Source organism: Lithobates pipiens, unplaced genomic scaffold (assembly GCF_037356315.1).
Source record: "Lithobates pipiens isolate NorthernLeopardFrog02 unplaced genomic scaffold, aLitPip1_a1.2 Scaffold_18, whole genome shotgun sequence".
NCBI classification, from domain to species: Eukaryota; Metazoa; Chordata; class Amphibia; order Anura; family Ranidae; genus Lithobates; species Lithobates pipiens.
Genome location: NW_027507758.1, coordinates 487,365,699 through 487,388,743, shown reverse-complemented (window position 1 = coordinate 487,388,743; position 23,045 = coordinate 487,365,699). Strand labels below are relative to the sequence as shown.

The 23,045-nt window shown below is 41.4% G+C and overlaps 1 protein-coding gene across 1 annotated transcript in view; it reads left to right on the top strand.

The window, feature by feature from the left end:
• DAW1 (dynein assembly factor with WD repeats 1) overlaps nt 1-22,674 on the top strand; it is a 95,878-nt gene extending 73,204 nt beyond the window's left edge. The window contains exons 10-13 of the mRNA XM_077488508.1: nt 8,026-8,140; nt 11,580-11,656; nt 21,271-21,433; nt 22,356-22,674. Coding sequence (XP_077344634.1) covers nt 8,026-8,140; nt 11,580-11,656; nt 21,271-21,433; nt 22,356-22,390 — 390 coding nt within the window. The 3' untranslated portion in view covers nt 22,391-22,674. The remainder of the gene's footprint in view (nt 1-8,025; nt 8,141-11,579; nt 11,657-21,270; nt 21,434-22,355) is intronic.
• The last annotated feature ends 371 nt before the right edge of the window (nt 22,675-23,045 follow it).

The following is a 23,045-nucleotide window of genomic DNA, read 5'->3' as shown; positions in this document are numbered from 1 at the left end:
ATTTGGCTGATACATACCCTGGAGTATATCCATTTTGGGGTATGATCTATGTGATGACAGTTAGGCTTCATGCACACAGACTTTTTACAGCAGTGTTTTTGAGCTTTTTTTTGCAGCTTAAAACGCCACTCCATGTTATTCAATGGCCTCATACACACCATGGCATTTTTGAGCTGTAACAGGCATTGGCGTTTTTAAGCTCCACAAAACCCCAGGACCAGCGTGTTCTGAGGCTTCAGCATTAGACCTTTAAAAATGCCAGACACCAGTAAAGGGTGTTAAATGTGATTTAACGAGGCTTAATGCTGTATACACAGCATTAAGCCTCGTCCAGCGTTTCTCTGCTGCTATTCAAAATCAGTGGTTCCCTATGGGAGCCCATTGATTTGAATAGAAGTCACACCATAAGTCGGATCAAGATGATCCGACTTGTGGTGTGACTTGTGTGCTGAGAATCTTGAAGGGAAACCCCGGCAAAATGTAAAAAAAAAATTTCTTGAGCTTACACCCCAAGATGATACCAGACCCTTTAGTCTGGCATGGATCTTAAGGGGAACCCCCACACCAAAATAAATGCCGTGAGGGTCCCCCCCAAGATCCATACCAGACTCTTATCCGAGCACGCAGCCTGGCAGGTCAGGAAAGGGGGGAACGAGGGTCCCCCCCCCCTCCTGGACCATACCAGGCCACATGCCCTCGACATGAGGGGGTGGAGGCTTTGGGGCAGGGGGGCTCTGCGCTCCCCACCCCGAAGCACCTTGTCCCCACATTGATGAGGACATGAGCCCCTTCCAGACAACCCTTGCCGGGTGGTTGTCAGGGTCTGCGGGCGGGGGCTTATCGGAATCTGGAAGCCCCATTTAACAAGGGGGCCCCCAGATCCTGGCCCCCCCACCCTAGGTGAATGAGTATGGGGTACATTGTACACTGCCATCTAAGCGTCTCCTTTTAGCTTGTGTGAATGCAGTCTTGGAGGTTCAGCAGTACTATTTGAATAATGATGACTAAGCATATCTCCTGTTGCCTAATTTGCTTTAAAGTGGTTGTAAACCTTTGGGGTTTTTTTTTTTCATAAAAAAACAAACATGCCTATACTTGCAAAACGATTGCACAGAGCAGCCCTGATCCTCTACTTCTGGGGTCCCATGCCCCCACGGAAATCCGCTTTCCCTGGGGTCACCTGTGCGGTCTCGCTCCTGAGTCCCACTGCTGCATCTATTGACACAGAGAGCAGGAGACGGCCCTGCCTTCCTTTCCTGTGTCACAGTATTTGATTGATATCAGCGGGAGCCAAAGGCTATCAACATGTCCAGTGAGGAGAGAGATACTGGGTTTGTGCACATCACTGGATCAGATTGGGCTCAGGTAAGAAAATGGGGGGGTCTGGAGGGAGCTGCAGCACAGAAGGGTTTTCACCTTAATGTAAAGAAAGCATTAAGGTGGAAAACCTTAAGGCTTCAAAACCACTTTAAGCCAGAAATCGCAAACTATATCATTATAATATTTTCCCGGTATTCTCCCCACCTCTAAATTATCTTATTTTTTTCATATAGACATGGGGAGAAATTATTATTTGCAAATAAACAAGCAGATCTTTGGATGAGCTTCTCTATACCCAATATTCACATCTACTACTACTATACATGGTAGAGAATCTACATACAAACTACATATAGGGCAATAGCAAGGGAGTGCTGGGCTTTCAGTACAAACCTCCTTAAGATAGGTATACACTATACCTGTATCCCTAAGACAGGTATAGAGTATACTGGGAAGTGTCTTGATGTGCCCACCACATTTAGGCAGACACAGGTCCCTGAGGGTAATAAGCTATTGTGCCCTTCCAGCTTCTCTTAAATCCCTCCCTTTGGACACCTTTAGTCTTAAGCAAATCAAGTGGATTTGCTTGATCTACCTCTAGAAATACTGCCTTGATTTAAGCACTTTATAGCAGATAACTCAAGTTTATGACTCTGTAAAAGATAGCAGGCACTGGAAAACTGCAGCCACAAATTGACTTCATTATTTCCACAATATATTCTGACCTTGTGCAGAAGAAACGAGACTGGGAATGTGTACTGAAGCTCTGGTCAATACTAATAATAATTGTATTGACCGCAGTCCAGGTGATAGCTGTGATGGATGTATAGTCAAGAGCAGGGTTCCTTTTTGTAGGAGGAAATTTGCTTGAAATAATCAGTGTTCACATTTCCCTATAGTGTTAAGTCAGCTCATAAAACAGTAAGTAGAGGCGATCACTTCATTGCGTCTTCCATCCCAGGATGTACACAGGCCTTTTTCATTGTTTAACTCTCCTGGCATCACATGAGAAAATAATTGTCTGAATGGAATGGAAATTCTCCGAAGTCATTTATTAGTTCTTCATATTGGCAGCCGACCAGGGCATAGTACATTAGATGAATGCTAGAAAAATACGGTACTGAATTCTTTATTAAGCTTGTAAATTGACTGTTCGCCCATCCATAAAACAGGCAGTGTGAGACCGTTATAAAGCTTTTCTAAGAATAAGGGGTTTGTTTCCTTGTGTATTGATGCTGCAAAGCAAGGTGTGATTATGAGTGTATTTTCTGATTGAAATATTTTGTGATAATCTCTTTACATAGGGACATAGATCATTCCCATTGCTATTCAGTCTGTAACAATGGAAAATCTGATAATCTGCCTGTGTAATTGAACATTGTATACCAACTGGACCAGTGCATAGCATGGTAGATCCTTCTTAGAACATAAGGTATTCACTTGTCTTATCCCATCATATTTCCCCATAAAATGATTCCTATTTTAATAATACTAAGCAGTACTTTGCACATTATGTATATAAACATCATTTACATAATTCCACCCACTGACCAGAAATTAGGAATAATCCTTTTTTCTCTTTCGTTCACTGACTGACACAGCTCCATTAATCTTGACCATAGGGTTATTACGCCACCTTCAGGAGAGGATAATCCTGTTATTTTTGGGATATGTTGTTGGAATGAGACATGTACCTTCAATCATCTGTATAGAAAGACTGCATTAGCAAATTAGAGGTGGCATTTGTGTCATTAGTGGAAATTTTAAATGTGGTATTTTTTGTGGTATCTTACCAACGTATGTGGTATTTTTTAATTCATTTGGAAGTTGAGGGTCATACAAAAGACAGAGCCCAGTTAGCTGAACCAAGGCAGGTTATATTAGCCATGAAGTGCAAGGCCTAGAAAACAACATAAAATGAGACACCGCACCTTTAAAGGTACATTGCAATACTCAAGTATACTCATGGATAGCAAAGGTAAAGGCAATTGCTATATCAGGTTTTTGTTTCAGGCTGGAAAATTTGTATTTGATTGTGCTGAAATTAGTATTATCTGAGCATAAGGTTACAAGCAAAAAAAAAAAAGAATGGAGCAAGGAGGGGGAATAGAAAAAAAAAAACAGGGTAGTGCATGACATCAAAGGGTATTTGTGGACACACGCATACACACACACATATATATACCCTATATTGTTAAAAGTATTGGGACGCCTGCCTTTACACGCACATGAGATTTAATGGCATCCCAGTCTTAGTCCGTAGGGTTCAATATTAGGATGGCCCACCGCTTGCAGCTATAACACCTTCAACTCTTCAGGGAAGGCTGTCCACAAGGTTTAGGAGTGTGTCTATGGGAATGTTTGACCATTCTTCCAGAAGCACATTTGTGAGGTCAGGCACTAATGTTGAATGAAAAGGCCTGGCTCACAGTCTCCACTCTAATTCATCCCTAAGGTGTAATATCGGGTTGAGGTGCAGGCCGGTCAAGTTTTTCCACCCCAAACTCGCTCATATATGTCTTTATGGGCCGTGCTTTGTGCACTGGTCCAGATCATTTGGTGGAGGAGGGATTATGGTGTGGGGTGGTTTTCTTAGGGGTTGGGCTTGGCCTCTTAGTTCCAGTAAAGGGAACGCTTAAGGTGCCAGCATACCAAGACATTTTGGCCAATTTCAAGTTCCCAACTTTGTGGGAATAATTATGGGATGGCCCCTTCCTGTTCCAACATGACTGGGCACCAGTGCACAAAGCAAGGTCCATAAAGACATATATTAGCAAGTTTGGGGTGGAGGAACTTGACTGGCTTGCACAGAGTCCTGACCTCAACCTGATAGAACACCTTTGGGATGAATTAGAGCAGAGACTGCGAGCCAGCCTTTTCGTCCAACATCAGTGCCTGATCTCACAAATGCGCTTCTTGAAAAATGTTCAAACATTCCCATAGACACACTCCTAAACCTTGTGGACAGCATTCCCAGAAGAGTTGAAGTTGTTATAGCTGCAAAGGATGGGACAAGTTAATATTGAACCCTATAGACTAAGACTGGGATGCCATTAAAGTTCTTGTGTAAAGGCAAGCGTCCCAATACTTTTCACAATATAGTGCAGGGATATGCAATTAGCGGACCTCCAGCTGTTGCAAAACTTCAAGTCCCATCATGCCTCTGGGTGTCATGCGTGTGGCTGTCAGAGTCTTGCTATGCCTCATGGGACTTGTAGTTCTGCAACAGCTGGAGGTCTGCTATTTGCATATCTCTGATATAGTGTATATAACAATGTAGATAGTGAATGGAACCAAGGCCTTTGGATTTTTACATTGGCTAGCTAGCAAGGTTGTAATGTAAGTATTTAGGCCAGCAGGGCGGAGTTTTGTTATGTCCATGAAAAGGTTGCAAACAATGAAGGATTTATTAACTGCTTAAGGACCGTCTCCTGCACATTTACGTCAGCAGAATGGCACAGCTGGGCACAAGCACATACCTGTATGTTGCTCTTTAAGTACCCAGCCATTGGTCGCGCGCGAGCCGGCGGCGGCACGTGAGCGACCCGGTCCTGAGCTCCGTGACCGTGGCCGCGGGACTTGATCGCCACTGGTGTCCCACGATCCAGTCACAGAGCTGAAGAACGAGGAGAGGTCTGTGTAAACAAACCTCTCCCCGTGCTTTCTAGTGTGGCTGTCACCAATCATCTGTTCCTTGTTATAGGGAAAGACGATCAGTGACGTCACATGCCAAGCCACGCCCCCCTACAGTAAAAAAAACAAAAACACAACGTCACATATAACCCCTCCTCGGCCCCTAGTGGTTAACTTTTTCACTGCCAGTGTCATTTGCACAGGAATCAGTGCATTTAAATAGCACTGATTGCTGTATAAATGACAATGGTCCAAAAATGTGGCAAAAATGTCCGACGTGTCCGCCATAATGTCGCAGTCATAATAAAAAAAGCTGATCGCTGCCATTACTAGTAAAAAAAAAATTATAAAAATGCTATAAAACTATCTCCTATTGTGTAAACACTATAACTTTTGCACAAACCAATCAATAATCGCTAATTGCGATATTTTTTTACCAAAATATGTAGAAGAATACGTATCGGCCTAAACTGAGGAAAAAAAATGTTTTTTATATATATTTTTGGGGATATTTATTATAGCAAAAAGTAAAAAATATTGAATTTTTTTCAAAATCGTCGCTCTATTTTTGTTTATAGAGCAAAAAATAAAAACCGCAGAGGTGATCAAATGCCACCAAAAGAAAGCTCTATTTGTGGGAAAAAAAGGACGCCAATTTTGTTTGGGAGCCACGCCGCACAACCGCGCAATTGTCAGTTAAAGAATCGCAAAAAGGGGCCTGGTCCTTTGGCTGCAAATTGGTCAGGGGCTTCCTAAAGACATACTGATAGGTAAAACAGATCCCTGTCTAAATTGGCCCTAGTTAATGTGGGTTAGTGACCTTAGGTTGTAAGCTCCTTGAGGGTAGGGACTGATGTGAATGAACAATGTATATGTAAAGCGCTGCGTAAATTGATGGCACTATATAAGTACCTGAAATAAATAAATGACAGTCAGGCAGCTAGCATTTGCAGAATAGGAAATAGCAATGGCAAACTCCAGATTTCTCTCTGGAAAGGTATATGTTTAAATAGAGCTGCAAAATGTACCCAAATCTGTCTTTGTAACATTCTCCTGTAATCCCTGAGCACAATGGCACTGAAGAAAGAATGGTAGCTCTCTAAGCCAGACAGGCTCTACTGCATTGTATGCTGCTGTAAGGTTCCTGATAGGGGGAAAAAAAGCAGAGTGATTTCTGCAGTTTGCTGCTGCTTCTTCATTTTACAGTCATTGGCTGGTGCAGATCTTAGATAACTCATTGCTAATTCTAGTCTGCAAAAGGGTGCAGGATGTGGCAGTGGGTAACAGCATCTACCCGGATGCCCCCCAACAATGCTGGGGGTTGTAATTGCAGTGAATGACGCAAATGCTGGGGGTTAATATTGTGGTTACAGGTATCAATGCTGGGATGTTGTTGTCACGGGTACCAGTGCTTAGGTTTATTACAAATAATAGATCAGCCTGCAATTGCTATCTATAGACTAAATAAATATCAGAGGTGCCAATTCTGTCATGGTGACACCACTAGCCCTTCTCAAAGTGCAATAAACTTTTATACAAAAATGACAACATAAAGTGATATCCAAGCGTATTGCAAAACAAATTTGTAAAATAAGCCCCTGTATTGTTTCCTCCTAAATCTTGGATATATAGGAAAAAAAGTATGATAAAATAATCCAAATGCATACAGCTCAATATCTGTATTCAGTCCTGCTGGTGCAATACTGTTCAATTCATATATCCATTTTCATTCTGTTCTGGTCATCTTCTTAATGTAATCGCCAATCTGGTTTAACCATTTGCATCCCCCCAAAATTGGTACCCTTTAAACTCTTGTTGTGAAAATCCTTGTAATGTTGTAAAAATGGGTGTTTATGACGTCCTTTTTTTCATTTTAAGCTTTTATTGAATCCTTCCACAGAGTTATAGATTGCAGGTAAATAACATCAGTAAGCGAAACCCCTTCCAACATATGAAACAAATATATTATATTGAATCACCTCGACACAAAGGGTATGGGACACATAGGATAATGTATGCAGATGGGGTATCCGCCTGCAGTAAATTTTTCTTTTATCAGAGAAAAGTGTGGGAAAACAACAACCCGCAAGAAGGAAAAGACAGGGAGATAGGAGAAGAAATGTGCCTGCAAGGACATGCGACTAGGATATTAGGGGGGATTAGGGGAATTGAAGGGAAAAAAATGGGGGGGGGGGGGGCTTAAGAATAACTACATATATCAAAGGTAACTATCATGTACATGTTTATGACCTTTTAGCATGTCATGCAGGTATTGCATCTAACAGGACCCCTTATGTATTCAGCCCTCTTTACAACTGTTGATGCAATTAACTGTCCCAGATTCCATGCTTTCTTATAGACAAACTAAGGCCTTACAGGTAGGCTTGAACTAGCATTGTTTCCCAAAGTTTATTAATAATATAATATAATAATAAGTCTAATATGAAACCGTGCATAGTAATATAAGAGAATGGCTGAATCAGAATTTACCAGTAAACCATTTGGGGTCTTTTGAGGAGTATTTCAGGGAAACCTACTTGAGGCCCTTTTCAGTTAGACCACCACTGGGGTATGATGTGTCAGGTAATGTGTTCAAGTAGAGGGGCTGACCACAGGCACAAGATATTAAGGCTGGGTTCACACTAAGATTGCATGCGGCTCATAGCAGGGGTCCAGTGCGTTCCTGTTCTCCGATTCAGGGACAAATCAGGGACACATTGTTGCCTGAATTCGGCCCTGAAATGGATCCAAAGACGTAGAGGACTCCTATGCAAGCCGCCCTGCAGCCGCAACGGAGATATGTGAACTGGCTCCATTGAGAGCCGGTCACAATCTCCTGTAATACAAATTGGAATGCGGGGAAACCCACATCCAATTCGCACTAGTAGGAACGCAGCCTAAAAAACAGGAGAGCTCAGCAAGGTAGCTTCTCTCTTATTGAAGGGATGGTAAGCAAAGGCAGTATTTCAACAGCTCCACATTTTAAAAGGATTTTTTTGTTGGTTAAACTAGAAGAAATTTGATGTGTATTGTTCTTCCCACATTTTATGTTAATGTTTTTTCTTTCCACAGCTTTGGGATTCCCTGAGTGGTAAATGTGTGGCTACCTTGACTGGACATGAAGATGAGGTTTTGGATGTCTCATTTGATTCCACTGGCCAGCTGATTGCTACAGCCTCTGCTGATGGTTAGTCTGACTCATAAATATCCTTATTCTATTAAATGTTCTCAATCCTATGTGTTAATCCCTGAGTGCAGGTTATACCTGTTTTAAAAGATGTAACCCAACATTTTATACCCCCGATATGTGCCTGTTGTACCATGTACTTTTATGAAAAAGTATCCTGCTCTCTTTGTATTGCTTTTTTTGTGTGAAATTCCTGGTGTTCCTGCCAGTCCCTCTGCTTTCCTTTTAAAAAAATTACCATGCTAGGCATGAGAGCTCTGCATGGTCAGTATTCCCTAGCTGTGCTAGGAACTCGACCTGCTCTATTCCAATGATCAGACTCCCCCTCCCCCTTGCACAGCCAGTTATTGGGAAGATCAATGTGCTGCTGTTGCTTCTCTTTCCTCAGATCCTTATGCAGCTGAGAACAAAGAGTATTTGATCATTTATACAATGTGCGCCCCCCCACCCCAAAGCACCTTAGCTCCATGTTTATGAGGACAAGGGTCTCTTCCCGACAACCCTGGCCGTTAGTTGTCGGGGTCTGCGGGCGGGGGGCTTATCGGAATCCGTAAGCCCCCTTTAATAAGGGGGCCCCTGGATCCCGGCCTCCCACCCTATGTGAATGAGTATAACAATGTACCCCTACCCATTCACCTGTGAAAAAAATGTAAAACAAACACAACACACAAGGGTTAAAATAGTTTATTGCACAGCTCGGCTTTCTTGTTCGCCGCAGCCCTCTTCTTCCGACTTCGGGGGTCTGTCTCTGGTCACAATGACAGGGATGCGGCGTGCGGCGACTTATATATGGACATCGCCGGATGATGTCCCCGCCCATTATGATGTCACAGTCCCAGAGGATGCCCCGAAGGTAGAACTAACCCCAATAGTACTCTGGTAAGGACGTACAGTTCAGTTTCTTACACCAAAGTAAAAGTACCTATTCTTCGAAGCCTGACGGCAGACAGTGTGTAATCCACGGTGTCCATAAATTGTCAAATATGCTAAGGTTTTCCTTATCCAGAGCATCCATCTTTGCGTAACACAGTGCTGGTCATTCTGTGCTTAGTCTGTGCTATTTTCAATGTAGGTGATTTCCAAGCTTTAGCTATATCGTCCATTTCGTGGCTGTTAAGAGCTGAATGAGTAGTTTAAATTGTTTATGTGTTAATAATTCTGGTCTTAGGTTTAGGAGGGCCATTGCTTGGTCTGGTGTGAGAGAGCGAGCATTCTTGCACACACTGGGCAACTCCACCAGATGTGTAAGTGCGTACCCAGCTCAGAGCAACCATGAAAACAGAGAGCCAAGTGATCTATAGTAAATACTATTTCTAGACAAGCCATATTAATATTATTTAAAATTATTTTTTATTTCCTTTTCAAACTGCAGCACTGTAATTCTCTGTATAATTCAATGCAATATGGCAGCCTGCAGGCTTTCTGTACACCCTTGGTGAACAGAACACCTCCAAGAATGTAATTTCCTGCTTGTGTGTAGAACTAAGATACAAATCAGATTTTAGGCATCCTCTGCAACAAAACAAAATCATTTTTGGTGAGTTATTCCCTAAGGGTTAAAGTGTTTGTTAACCCCCAAAAAATGACAAATCCTGTTCCCTTAAAGCATTTTATACAGCACAGTGCATGCGCTGTGTAATTTGGACCCCTCTAACACCTGTAATACCTTGGTGATCCTGCCTTGCTATACCCTCCCCCATAAACTGACCATGGTGTATCATGGCTGCTGAGCCTGACACCGTGTCTCCATCATCCGCAACCCTCTCCTGTCTTCCTCTGTGTTCTCCCCCCCACCTCCCTGCCTGTCAGCTCTGTGTCTGTGCGGCACTGCTTCCTACCTGCTGCTTAATTTATAGTTGAAATTACACCATCCTCTCTATTTATTAATGTAATATGCCCCGTGTTTATAAAAATAATGCTGCTATATGCTATATGTCCCTTTCCGACACTCCGCCTGGGTCTCCTGTCCCACCGGGAGAACCGAGCAACCACATCTGCCGCCTGGCCGGAGACCCCGAACGAAGACAAAATCGGCTTTGATCATATCTCTGATGTAGTAACCTGGTTTAATTGGCTGCAAACGGCGTTGATTTAAAAAATGTCAAAGTATTAAAAAATGTCGATTTTGGCGTTTTGAATACTTTAAAGTGCAGAGGAGGGTTTGGGGACTTTTAGACCCCAGGTTCCTCCATAAAGAGTACCTGTCACTGCCTATTAATGTCACAGGGAATGTTTACATTCCTTGTGACAGCAATAAAAGTAATCTTTTTTTTTTGTTTTAAAGGGACAATGTTAAATAAAAAAAAAAAAAAAAAAAAAAAAATGTTTTAAAGCGCCCCCATCCCAACTTGCTCGTGCACCAAAGAAAACACATACGTAGCCGGTGCCCACAAATGTAAACAGAGCTCAAATCACACATGTGAGGTATCGCTGCGATCGTTAAAGAGAGAGCAATAATTCTAGCAAAAGACCTCCTCTGTAATTCTAAACTGGTAACTTTAAACATCACCTATGAAGATTTTTAAATACCGTAGTTTGTCGCCATTCCACAAGTGCGTGCAATTTTAAAGCCTCGGTGTAACATCACCTTTCACAATATGCCAAAAAATTGGGCTAACTTTACAGTTTTCTTATTTTTGAATTCAAAAAAGTGTATTTTTTCCAACAAAACATAAAATATTGCAATGAGCACTATATTATTCTCTAGGGTCTTTGCTAAAAAAATGATAAAATAATGTTTGGAGGTTCTAAGTAATTTTCTAGCAAAAAATACTGATTTAACTTGTAAACAGCAAGTGTCAGAAATAGGCTTGGTCTTGGATTGGTTAAAAGCAAAAAAATACATGAAAAAACATTTTCAGGAACACTGCACATTTAAGAAAGCTGTATGCTTACCATTTGCAAAAATAACATAATTTTTGTTGGTGCAGGGAGCCAAGCATATAATGGTAAGAGCTGTCAAACAAGAAAGTGAAAAGAATTTCAAAGTTCCTCCAAATTTAGTCATGTATATACATTTAATGATAAAAATAACCCCTTTCTATATAACCTTATAATTTCCTGTAAATAGCAGAATTACATACAGTGAGAATAGTATGATTCATGTTGAGTACTCTGCAGTTATCTGCCCCTGACTCAGTCAAGTGCCTTTCAAATGTTTATATGGCGATTACATGCAATTTTCAGCACTTTGCTGATAGCGGACTAAGAAAGCTTCTAAGGATTAATATGTTCTGTTAATCTTTAGCTGAAGGCTAGGATTATTTGATACAGTCATTGGAAATTGAAAAAGGTTATATTTTTCTTTTTTGCAGCACCGTGCAATGATGGGGAACCATAACGATATAAAGAGTACTATGTTACTACTCATAGAACACACTTTGATCTGAAGATGTTGTCTTTTTTATATAGTATTTATACCTGTAATCTGTTTTAACAGGAACAGCTAGAGTGTATAATGCAGCCAGCCGGAAATGTCTAGCCAAGCTAGAAGGGCATGATGGTGAAATATCCAAGGTGAGTTGTGTTATGCGTACATGTTCAGTCAAATCCAATTCCTTGAGACCTCATGGACTAAAGCACCACTCCCTGAACTAGTGCAAGTTCATTTGTTTATTAGCAGCACCTTTATCTACCTCAGTGCCTATTCCCATGATATTCTATCATTTTATCATGATCCTCTCTACTGAATCTTGTCTTCTATTTTTATGACCAAAGTATTTGTTTTTTTGGTTTCATTAATACTCTTGAATCTGGATTAAAAATATAAGCACAGGGAAAAGCAATATAGAATGGGCTAATATTGTAGTAAAGGAATAATGATTTTAATAATAAAAAAAATAGATTAAAAATCACTCAAAAACATCAGAGGGATAGCGGCATATCGGCAGAACTCAGAATAATCCAGTGTCCTGGTGTAAAACCTTCTGCCCTGGCCCGTGAGCAGAGTCCACACCTGTTGGCCTCAGCTGGAAAATGACAGCAGCAGCGTGTCACAGCAACCGCCATCCCAATCCACCCTGGAGTCTGCTAAATGGGAACCTGCCCCCTAGAAGTGACGTCACAATAGCACAAGAGTGCATTTCAGGGAACTCCCCTTCTTCAGCCTGCCTCACAGACTATTACTTCTCCTAAATACCCAATAGGCTTCCGCAAAATGTGTTCCTTTGCTATTGTGATGTCACTTCGGGGGGGGGGGGGGGGAGGGGTGGTGGGCTCTTATCAAGTGGGTTCTGTTTTTTCCAGCTGAGGCTATTTCACAGATGTGGCCTTTATTCATTGAGTAGGGGGGAAGATTTCACAGTGGGAAACTTGATTCTGCTTAGTCTTGCTGTTATGCTGTTATCCCTCTGATGTTTGTCAGTGATTTGTAACCTATGTTTGTGTACTGGGTATGGTGTGGGCTGCTGTGTGGTGTGTACTGTGTATGGTGTGGGGTGCTGTATGGTGTGTACTGGGTATGGTGTGGTATGGTGTGTGGTGTGTACTGGGTATGGTGTGGGCTGCTGTGTGGTGTGTACTGGGTATGGTGTGGGGTGCTGTGTGGTGTGTACTGGGTATGGTGAGGGGTGCTGTGTGGTGTGTACTGGGTATGGTGAGGGGTGCTGTGTGGTGTGTACTGGGTATGGTGTGGGGTGCTGTGTGGTGTGTACTGGGTTTGGTCAGGGGTTCTGTGTGGTGTGTACTGGGTATTGTGTGGGCTTGCTGTGTGGGGTGCTGTGTGGTATGTACTGGGTATGGTGTGTGGTGTGTACTGGGTATGGTGTGGGGTGCTGTGTGGGGTGTACTGGGTATGGTGTGGGTGCTGTGAGGTGTGATGTGTACTGGATATGGTGTGGGGTGCTGTGTTGTGTACTGGGTATGGTGTGGGGTGCAGTGTGGTGTGCACTGGGTATGGTGTGTGGGGTGGTGTGTACTGGGTATGGTGTGTGGGGTGCTGTGTGGTGTGTACTGGGTATAGGGTACAGAAAGTGACCACTGCAACTGTACCCCATACCCTAAATCTAAAGAATTTGATTAGTGGCTAGAAAACCCTTTGCAGGCTGTGAAATATCACTCTCTACTATTCCAGGGACAGGAATAGGAGGGTAGTCCTCAGAAGGCTTGTACCAGAGCATCTGGTAAACCAAAGCGGGCCGTCTCACATCCCCAACACCCCAAAAGGAATCATACTGTGTTAGGGATGGAAGGTTGTAGATGTTAAGATTAAAATCCATAGCAATGGTTTACTCGTTGGCTAAACTGGCCTTCACCATAAGTAGGATGGTTTGGTAAAATAAGCCGTAGATAGGGGGCCGTCAGAGTATTTTTTCATATTACCTTTAGGTAGGTCCTGCTTATGAAGTTTGGGGCAGTATTATGTGTAGATAGTTTCTCCATACTGCCTGGAGGGTTATCATGTGAAATTAGGGAAGGAGAAAGAGAGGTAGGTTTGGGGGGGCGGAACTTTAGTCTCAGTGGAACATGTAAGCTTAAGTATGGTATAAGTGTTTATTTCACTACTTGAAGAAGTCATGCGTTGCGTTGTAGCCCCTTAAAATACAAGGATTCACGGAAGTGTATCCAGCAAGCCCACGTTTTCCGATATTTTGTTGGATTTTCTCTCGCTTGGTGTATTAGGTTTTCTATGTCTGCTATGCGTTCTACACATTGCAGCCAGTCAGCAATTTTGGGAGGAGTGGTGCTTCTCCATAGTACAGGTATACATTGTTTTGCGGCGTTAATGAGGTGGAGTGTTGGTGATTTTTTGTATGCCAAGTATGGGATAGATGTGTGATGGAGCAGGTATTAGGCCGGCGAAAAATCTGGTGTGTACGTAGTGATTTGGATAATGGTGGCATGGACTTTTTTCCAGAATGGTTGTAGGTGTGGGCAAACCCACCAGATGTGCAGTAGTGTGCCCAAGGTCGAGTTGCATCTCCAGCATAGTGGGGAGACACTAGGGTGGTATGCCTGAATTCTTTTAGGTGTGCGATACCAACGCGAGTACGTTTTATTGCCATTTTCTTGGGCTGAGCTGTTAATGGATCCATTATGAATATGTTCATAAATTTGTTCCCATTTGTCCTTGGGTAGGCCTAAGGTAAGTTCTCTCTCTCCTTTTTGGCTGATCGGGTTGGATTTAGGATCATATCTGTCGAATAAAAGGGTGTATACCGAAGAGATGAGGTGTCCTTCCGGTCTGTGCAAGCACACAGTGCTTCAAAATGGGTATAGTCTCTGGACCAATGTGTGAGAGGTTTGGTGTCGTTTAGAAAGTGTCTGATTTGTAAAAATTTGTAGAAGGGAATGTTTTATTCTGGGAATCGAGAGGATAAAGTGGCGTAGGTGACTATAGCATTGTTCTGAAACGTTTGTTGTGCTCTAAGTGGTGATTCGAAGTAAGTGAGAGACCCGATCTCTTCTGAGAAGCCAGGCAGAAAGTTAGGATTTTGATCTAAAGGTGTCATTGGACCAGGTGACGGGTGAAGCTCCAAAGTGTTACAAGCTGCTTTGGAAGTAAGAAGTGTGGCGCCTGTAAGCGGGTGCATGAGATTTGCCCTCGGTGTTGACTTGAAGTCAATCCAGGGTACAATTTATAGCGTACTCGCATAAAGGAATCCTCAAGTGTAACCCGTTCTTTAGTGGATATATGGATATGCCAATCTATCACTCTGGTGAGATGGCATGCCCATTGATATTTGTCTAGATCAGGGAGGCCCAATCCCCCTTTCGATTTGGGGAGAGTCATTTGGTTCCAACTAATTCTTGGGGATCCAGTCGCCCAAATGAAACTCCTGCAGATTTGTTTGTAATTAGTGAAGAAAGACAAGGGGATTTTAGTTGGGACTGTCTGAAAAAGATATAAGATTCTGGGCAAGATGTTAATTTTTATGATCGCTAAACGACCAAACCATGAAAAATTCCCTGATGTCCATTTATGGAGGTCTTGTTGGATATTTTTGATTATTGGTACATAATTTCTGTCGCACAATTCGGTCAGTTTCGCTGGGATTTGTATACCTAAATAATTAAGGGCTTGTGGTTCTCATTCAAACTGGAAATTTGTCTGACACTGAGAAACTAGTGTGGAAGGAAGGGGAATGTTTAGTGCTTTTGATTTTGCAAAGTTTATCTGCAAGTTAGATAGATTTAAAGAGGATAAAGTCTTTAAGCAGGTTGGGGATGGTGGTTATGGGATCAGTGAGGAAGAGAAGAATATCATACGCATATACTGCAATTTTACAGGTTTTGTTGAGAACATTTATGCCCTTAATGTCAGGCTTTGCTTTTATTTTGCATAGTATGGGTTCAAGAGTGAGTACAAAAATTAGGGGGGAAGGGGGGCATCCCTGGCGTGTGGCACCCATTATTTATGCTGGTTTAGTTTAATGGTATGCTGCAGCATCCTATTTATTTCTGCTTTGTGAACACGGCATGCAGGATATTTCTCCTTACCTTTGAGCCTTTTCAGTCAGCCATTCTTTTCTTTTCTGTAAGCATCCACTTATCTTTTGCAGGCTCTGAAGAATGTCCCATATACCGTACTCTGCTAACAGACTGTTTTTTGCTTTCTGTGTAAACTGACAATAATAAATGATTCATTCAAGGAATCAGGCGACTGCTGATTTGTTTGCAAGTTCAACCTGTGCTGTGATATGTAAAAATTGCTGATTATGTGTGTATTGAGGAAAAGCTAACTTGTAGGTTTGTCATGTGAATTTTGGGATGACTCTAGAATATACTGTGTACCGATCTCTGAACATACTTATCAATAATTCACATTGAATGCCTATTCTTTCCTCATTACTATAAACAGTACATGTGCTGTGGAAAGTTTACTTGTCCGCAAGCCATGTACTCACTGCGTATGTGAGCATGGATGCTTGTAGGTAGGTGGTTGGAAGGTAGGCCCAAGGAGCACTGATGCCACTGCGTCAGGTTAGCAATGCTGGAAAATGATGTGAGCACTAAATCCCATTCCTTTTAATTCTCTGTAGTAAACTACTGCTGCTTACTACTGGTGCTAGAGGAAGCTTAGCATAGGACTTGTATCCTCTGCCATGGGATCTGGGTACCATCTTAGAAGTGCCTGTGTGTAGTTCTGACAGTACTTGTGAGATTTCGGTGGTCATTTTAGTTGTAGATGTGATATAACTAGCACAATGTGCATCACAATGGGGGTCCTGAAATAAGGAAATAAATGAGACAGGGACTGGTTATATTAGGGACAGCCAGGCTTCACCCCCTCAGCTGACAGTACATTAGAGCCCTAGGGACTTTGAGAGAGAAAGTGCCAGGCGTTCCATCAGATGATTACTCTATTGCCACCCATCAAAAGATCAGTTATTTGCAGGGTTACTGTGACCAATAAGATCATCCTTTCAAGAGCTTAAGGCACAACTCCAGCAGGGGTTAAATGCTTGTTAAGGTCTTGATGCACAGAAAATAAGATTTATTTACCCATTCCCTGTTCCTTTGTGGTGTTACATAGCTCTCCATGGTATCTTCTTTCCCAAGCACCAGCATTTTAAGGTGCCAACATTATCAAGAGTGATGCAGGGTCTATAGCCCTGCGTTGGATGTTATGGCGGGACAGTCTGCCACTGGAGAATGGAGGAGCACCTCCTGCTTGGGGGTGGGGGGTGGGTTTAGGTAGGTAAAAGTGCTTCTCTCACCTAGAAATAAACAAGCTGTTAACGCTTACAATGTGGGTGCAGCAGCATTGCAAGGGATAACGTTAAAAGCCTAAGTTTCGCTAAAACTAAAGACAGAAAAGTCAACACAAGGGACATAACTTCCTTGAAACAAGAAAAGCTGGTGAGTGAGTCTCTGGTTATTCCCACACACACTAGTCGGGTGCTAGCCCAGCTCGCATTCTGTGTAACATGAGGAAATGATTCCGGGCAGCTGCACTTCCGAAAATCCTTTTATTGAAGCTTCATATGACAAGTGGTTGACAGATGGAGCAGGGGACAAAAAGGTAGACGCGCTTCGCACAAATGTTAGTGCTATGACTAAGCGCTAACATTTGCGTGAAATGCGCCTACCTTTTTGTCTCCTGCTCCATCTGTCAGCCACTTGTCATATAAGCTTCAATAAAAGGATTTTTGGAAGGACATAACTTCCTATTAGTACGATATGTCCCTTGTGGCGATTCTTCTTTTTTTAGAAATCTTCCTCTGTCCTAACCCACGGAGTTGGATTTTAAGGAGAGCCAGCATCGTTTAATCTGTCTGAAAGAGCTACATTCTTGTTCTATATTCGTCTTTGCTACTAATTGTGCCTTTTTGTTTGAAGTAGATCTGAAGAAGATTTGTTACTGCTTCTGCCAGTTTTACATGGATAAAAACTATCCTAAAGGAATGATGGCGTTCCCTCTTTCTCTGTAATTTTCACCCCAAATAACCAGCCACTACACACTGTCACCTGACTGGTACTTGTAAAGACTTTTTATAAAAAGTATTAAAAATTAGTCATATTGCTCACCTACAGACTTTAAAAGGAAAATTCACAGACGTGGAGCTTCTACCTATAACACCCATCCAGACCATTTTGAAAATATAAAACAAGTATCCTGATTAGATAGTATGGACAATAGCTCTGTGCTTCCCTCTTGTGTAGCTGATTAATAAATTGGACCAAAGGTGCAATAAACGGTGAATAAGATTGGTTAATACTGGCATCGATTTTGTTTTTACTTCAGGCTTACTGTCTGCTTAGTCTACCATGAGTGTTTTTCTTCCATTTCTTGTTGCCATCAAAAAATCATTTTTTAAATTAAAATTTAATGCTGAGTTGTTCTGTGCTACGGATCTAACAAACATACTTGATAAGCGCTTCATCTACAAGGTTATTGTGATATCATCTCATAAATATAATATGTAAAAGAGACAAGGCCACTGCAGGGTTTTTTTTACACATACATTGGTATGCTGAGGTTTTTCTGATGGAAAATTCCTGTGAGCTACAACAGGATTATTCTATGGCCGCTTGTACAGCTAAAAGAAAAAGTTATATATGATGCGTCTCTTAGCAATAAGAGATCTTCTAATTGAATGTGATTGAATGTTGCACTGCCAAACAGACCACATGATTTCTTTCCTTTGCTCTTTTTCCGGGCATATACAAATTGTTTTTTTCTTTCCTTTAGGGCAGGGGTCTCCAAACTGTCTAAAGAAAGGGCCAGGCTATTGTCCTTCAGACTTAAACGTGCTGGATTGTGCCTATTGGGGCCAGAGTGTGCCCAGTGGGACTAAACCATGCCTGATCTTTGGTATTAGGGGGAGAAAAAGTTGGTGTCAGTAGTGCAATAGTGCCCCATTTTTGATGTCAGTGGCAGGAATAATGCCTCAAGGGCCAGATAAAAGCAAGCAAAGGGCTGTGTCTGGCACCAAGGACGCAGTTTGGAAACCACTGCTTTAGGGAAAGGGGATGATCATTAATACAGCTTGGAGCTTTAGGCCCCTTTCACACTGGCATTTGGATCAGGTTCGCCTATCAGTTTTTTTTTTCAGACAGACCTGACCAGAATGACGGACAGATTTGTGTCTGTTTACACCTGGCTACCTACGTATCCGATCAGATTCACAAAAAAAAAAACAGAAGGGACTTAGCTCTAGAGGACCAAATCGGAGGTAGCCTGATGTAAACGGACAGCGGAGTCTGTTTACACCCGACCACCCATAGTGCTCAGTGGTGTCTAACAGTGTCTGCTCTGCATAAACTGAATGGGCACTGATGTGACATCTGTCCAGCTCAGGTCCAATTAGCAGGGGATCTATGAGTAGATCCCCTGCTGATCAGAGTGGGTTCTAAGGCCCCTTTCACATGGGCATTCTATCAGCTCCATCTGTTTGGTTTTCAGGTGGACTAATCAAAAACTCTATGCAGCTCTTTGTGTTCATTTACACCCACTTATTTCTGAGTCCGTCTAGGTCTAGAAGAAGAAAAGTACCTAAACACGACAGATCGGAGGTAGTCTAATGTAAATTGACACAAGTTCATTTACATCTGACCTCCCATAGAGCCATCACAAGTCCACCTGTGTCCGCTGTGTAAATGCAGACACACACATTGAGTGGGCATGGATTTTAAAACACCGATATCTGACCCATTTGGCTCCAGTTCAGCAGGAGATCCGCTCACGGAGCAGAGTTGCTCTGTGTGAAAGAACCTTTAGGATGGAGAAGCTTAGTGTAAGCATAGGTATACAATAAGGCTGGATCCTGAAAGAACAGGCAAATTGTTCAGAGGAATGTCTATTGGCAGATGAGCAGGAGAGAGGGGTGAGTGGACAACTCCTTTCCTCTGGATCATCTTGAAGGAAGGATTAAGAAACGATCAAGGTTTTCAGATGTGTCAGATTCATTTTTATAGTTCAATCTGCTTATTAATCTTTTTTTTTGGGTGTAAAGAAAGATGTCAAGAAAGAAGGCAATATACAAAACTAGAAATCTCGTATTCATACAAGAGAAATAAGTAACATTTTCAATATCTATATGAATAGAACTCATAACAATTGGAGATCCAGAAATTAACATAGAAAATCTGATTCCCAGAGTGGCACTTCTGAGCAATACCAGGGAACTGAATTTCCAGAATGACGGACTTTAAAGGTCAAATTGCAATCATAACCAAAGGGTATTGTGTGTTCTGGGATGTCAGATTCATTTCTACCACTGTGCAGTACAGTGTGCTGTGATCTTTCTTCTACGGCTGTAGATGTGACAGTGTTGTCCAATCTGACTAATATTGAGTCATGGACATCATATGTATTTGTTGAGCTGTAGGCAAGGTAAGAGCCAGAAACTGACATGATATTTTCTATATGTGAGAGAGTCACTGAATAGATTGGCCAATACTGTTTCGGTGTGAAATCATACTTGCCACTAAAGTCATGAAAGCAGCATATGTGTGGTTAGAAGACAATAAACAACAAACTAGAGTGTTACCAGCAATACTGAAGCAGCAAGTAACTGTCAGCATTTTACAGTGACCAGTGGGTGCTGTCTGAGATAATTGAGAACCAGTAAACATGTATTGGATGGGATTTTCATGGTGCAAATTTCTCAAAAAAGCCTAAAGCTGTTATAATGGTACATTTTTATTTACAATTATCCTTAGAAACAATGAAAATTGATATTACAATGCTATATACAGTACATGTTGTAAATATTGAGAAAATATCCCTTTAAATGTAATCTTCTACATGTTTCACCGTCATAGCTTCATCGGGAAGTACAGGTAAGAGATGTAACTGAGCAGAAAATAAAATGACATTTTTTTTCAATCGGATGTATGGTGCGTGGGCCAGGTCTTGATTTGATGGATTAATGCTTTCCTGGTGGGTTTGACTGTTTTCAAAAATTATATTTGTGCATGATCAGTTTGTACTCAAGTTATATAATTTTAGAATTTTTGTCATTTTCTTTTCTGCTTAGTAACATCTTTTACATGTACTTCCTGATGAAGCTATGGTGGTGAAATGTGTAGAAGATTACATGTAAAGGGATCTTTTCTCAATTTTTACAACATGTATACAGCATTGTCATATCAATTGTTTTTAATGATAATTGTAAATAATAATTTACCAGTTAAACAGCTTCATGTTTTTTTGATAATTTTGCACCTCAAAAATCCCATCCAATACATGTTTACTGGTTCTCTTTGACATTTAAGGGATGGATAATGGTGCCAGTCAATTTTCCTCCTATTCCTATCCACAATACCTACACTATGGTCTGCGATACTTGTTTGCTTAAAACAGATAAAAGTATAGCCTGTTCTGATGAGAAGTATAAGCCCAAGTGCTTACAGTTAGACTGAATATTTTTTTATGGGATATATGGTGTTGCAGCAAGGCACTGTAGCTTTAGTTATGTTTTTTCCATAACGTGGTCACAATTGTTTCTCATTTTGTCTAATGCAGTGTTTAGCCTTCCCTGCTGTGAATTGCAGGTTACTGCCTACCTTGCTGTTTTGCACCCTTAGGCTATCCCCTGGTGGACTACAACTTGAAATCTTGCTGATTTATTATCCCAGATTGTCATGAAAGAGTTCTATAATTATAGAAATGTGTTTAGTTCAGAGTGCACATTAACATGTAAAATGTACATATTAATACCATCACCTTGTTTTTGTGTTTCCAGATCTGCTTCAATGCCCAGGGCTCCCGCATCTTAACGGCCAGTTCAGATAAGACTGCATGCCTGTGGGACCCTCAGACAGGACAATGTGTTCAGGTACTAGAAGGGCACACAGATGAGATTTTCTCCTGTGCTTTCAACTATGAAGGAAACACCATCATTACAGGTAAGTCTGCTGTTTATGTTCCAACCTGGACGTACAATCTTATTGCATTCTCCTTTAGCTCTAGCAACATGTAATGTATGTAATATGTAATTGTACTACATACTATAGATCTAAAGGAGATTGCACAATCAGAAATGTGTGGCAAGCTAAAGGTGACTCATCTGATATAAAGAACAGTTCATATATATATTACCCCTGCCTACCTCCAAATACGATCCGGTCTGTTAAAAAAACAAAAACGGAAGGGGATCTGCCCCATTCCGTCTAAGCAGATTGGATCGGAGGGCAGTCGGATGTAAACAGACCGTGGAGTCTGTTTACACCTGACCACCCATAGAGCACAGCAGGTTGTGTCCATGTCCACTCTGCAGAAACTGAGCAGACACAGACCTGTCATCTGTCCACTCTACTCTACTCTAATCAGCAGGGGATCAGCAGACAGATCCCCTTGCTGACCTAACTTGAGTCTGCACAGTGTGAAAGGGGCCTAACTGTTCTGAAGCCTTCTTGACACCAAAGGATGAGATTATGTAACTAGAACAGTGGGGATCCAAAATTTTCACACCTTCTATCTTTATTCTTGGACAATCACATCTGCCTTTCCATGGAGGTGGATTTAAGGTATTTGTGCTACCTGTGTGTATACAAATGCTGGGGCATTTTCCTGACACTTACTAGAATGGAAGAAGTGGCTTTTATAATCTACAAAAAGTCTTTAACATTACAGAACAAGTCCAGTTGAATATAAGTACAACTAGATATACAGTACCATGACCTGGGTAAATGAGAACTTTCACAGACATTTAACTGGATGGAAATATATTCTTCCAGGACAATAGTTTAAAATAGTATTTATTTTAATAAAAGTATATGATTTCATATAATGTATTAATGGACAATATATGTTTTTTTTTCTTGACAGGGAGTAAGGACAACACTTGCAGAATATGGCGTTAGGTGTTGTTTCTGTATCCTCCATCTAAAATAGCAAGCCAAAATATGACACGCATAATGATTGTTTCATCTTGAATCTTGACCTCATCCAGCATCCTCTCCATGAGTGGTATTACATTTACTATCACAGAGTGTTCCAGTTATTTACTCCAGTAGAAGATCTGTCTGGATCTTTTATGTTGACATTGCTTGTGCTCCTGTATATTGATGTTTTTACTTTGCAAAGCTGACTTTTTATATTAGTGTTTTAAAACTATTTTTCATTAAAATATCTTAACATATTTAAATTGGATGTAACTTGCATTTGTTCTTCAAGAGTTTACTAACAACATACAAAGTTGGATTTAGTAAATTAGTAAATTGAAAAGTCAGAGTGTGATGGAACATTTTTGGAAAATCTAGTAACTTGGGTCAGGTCTTGCTCATGCGTTCTAAATGTGCTCAGTGTATGCATTGCAGAGATTACTGGGAGATTTCCCCAGTTCTCTCAGCATACAGTAATGTCATAAAGCAACGATCAATAATATCTGTCTCTGGCCACCATCTTCTGAATTGAAAATAACATACTTTAAATAACAGTCATTGACTGCTGGCTCCCCTCTAAAGCTGACAACTGAGGCAGGATGTTCAAATGGTATTAGCACCCTTATTTATTAGA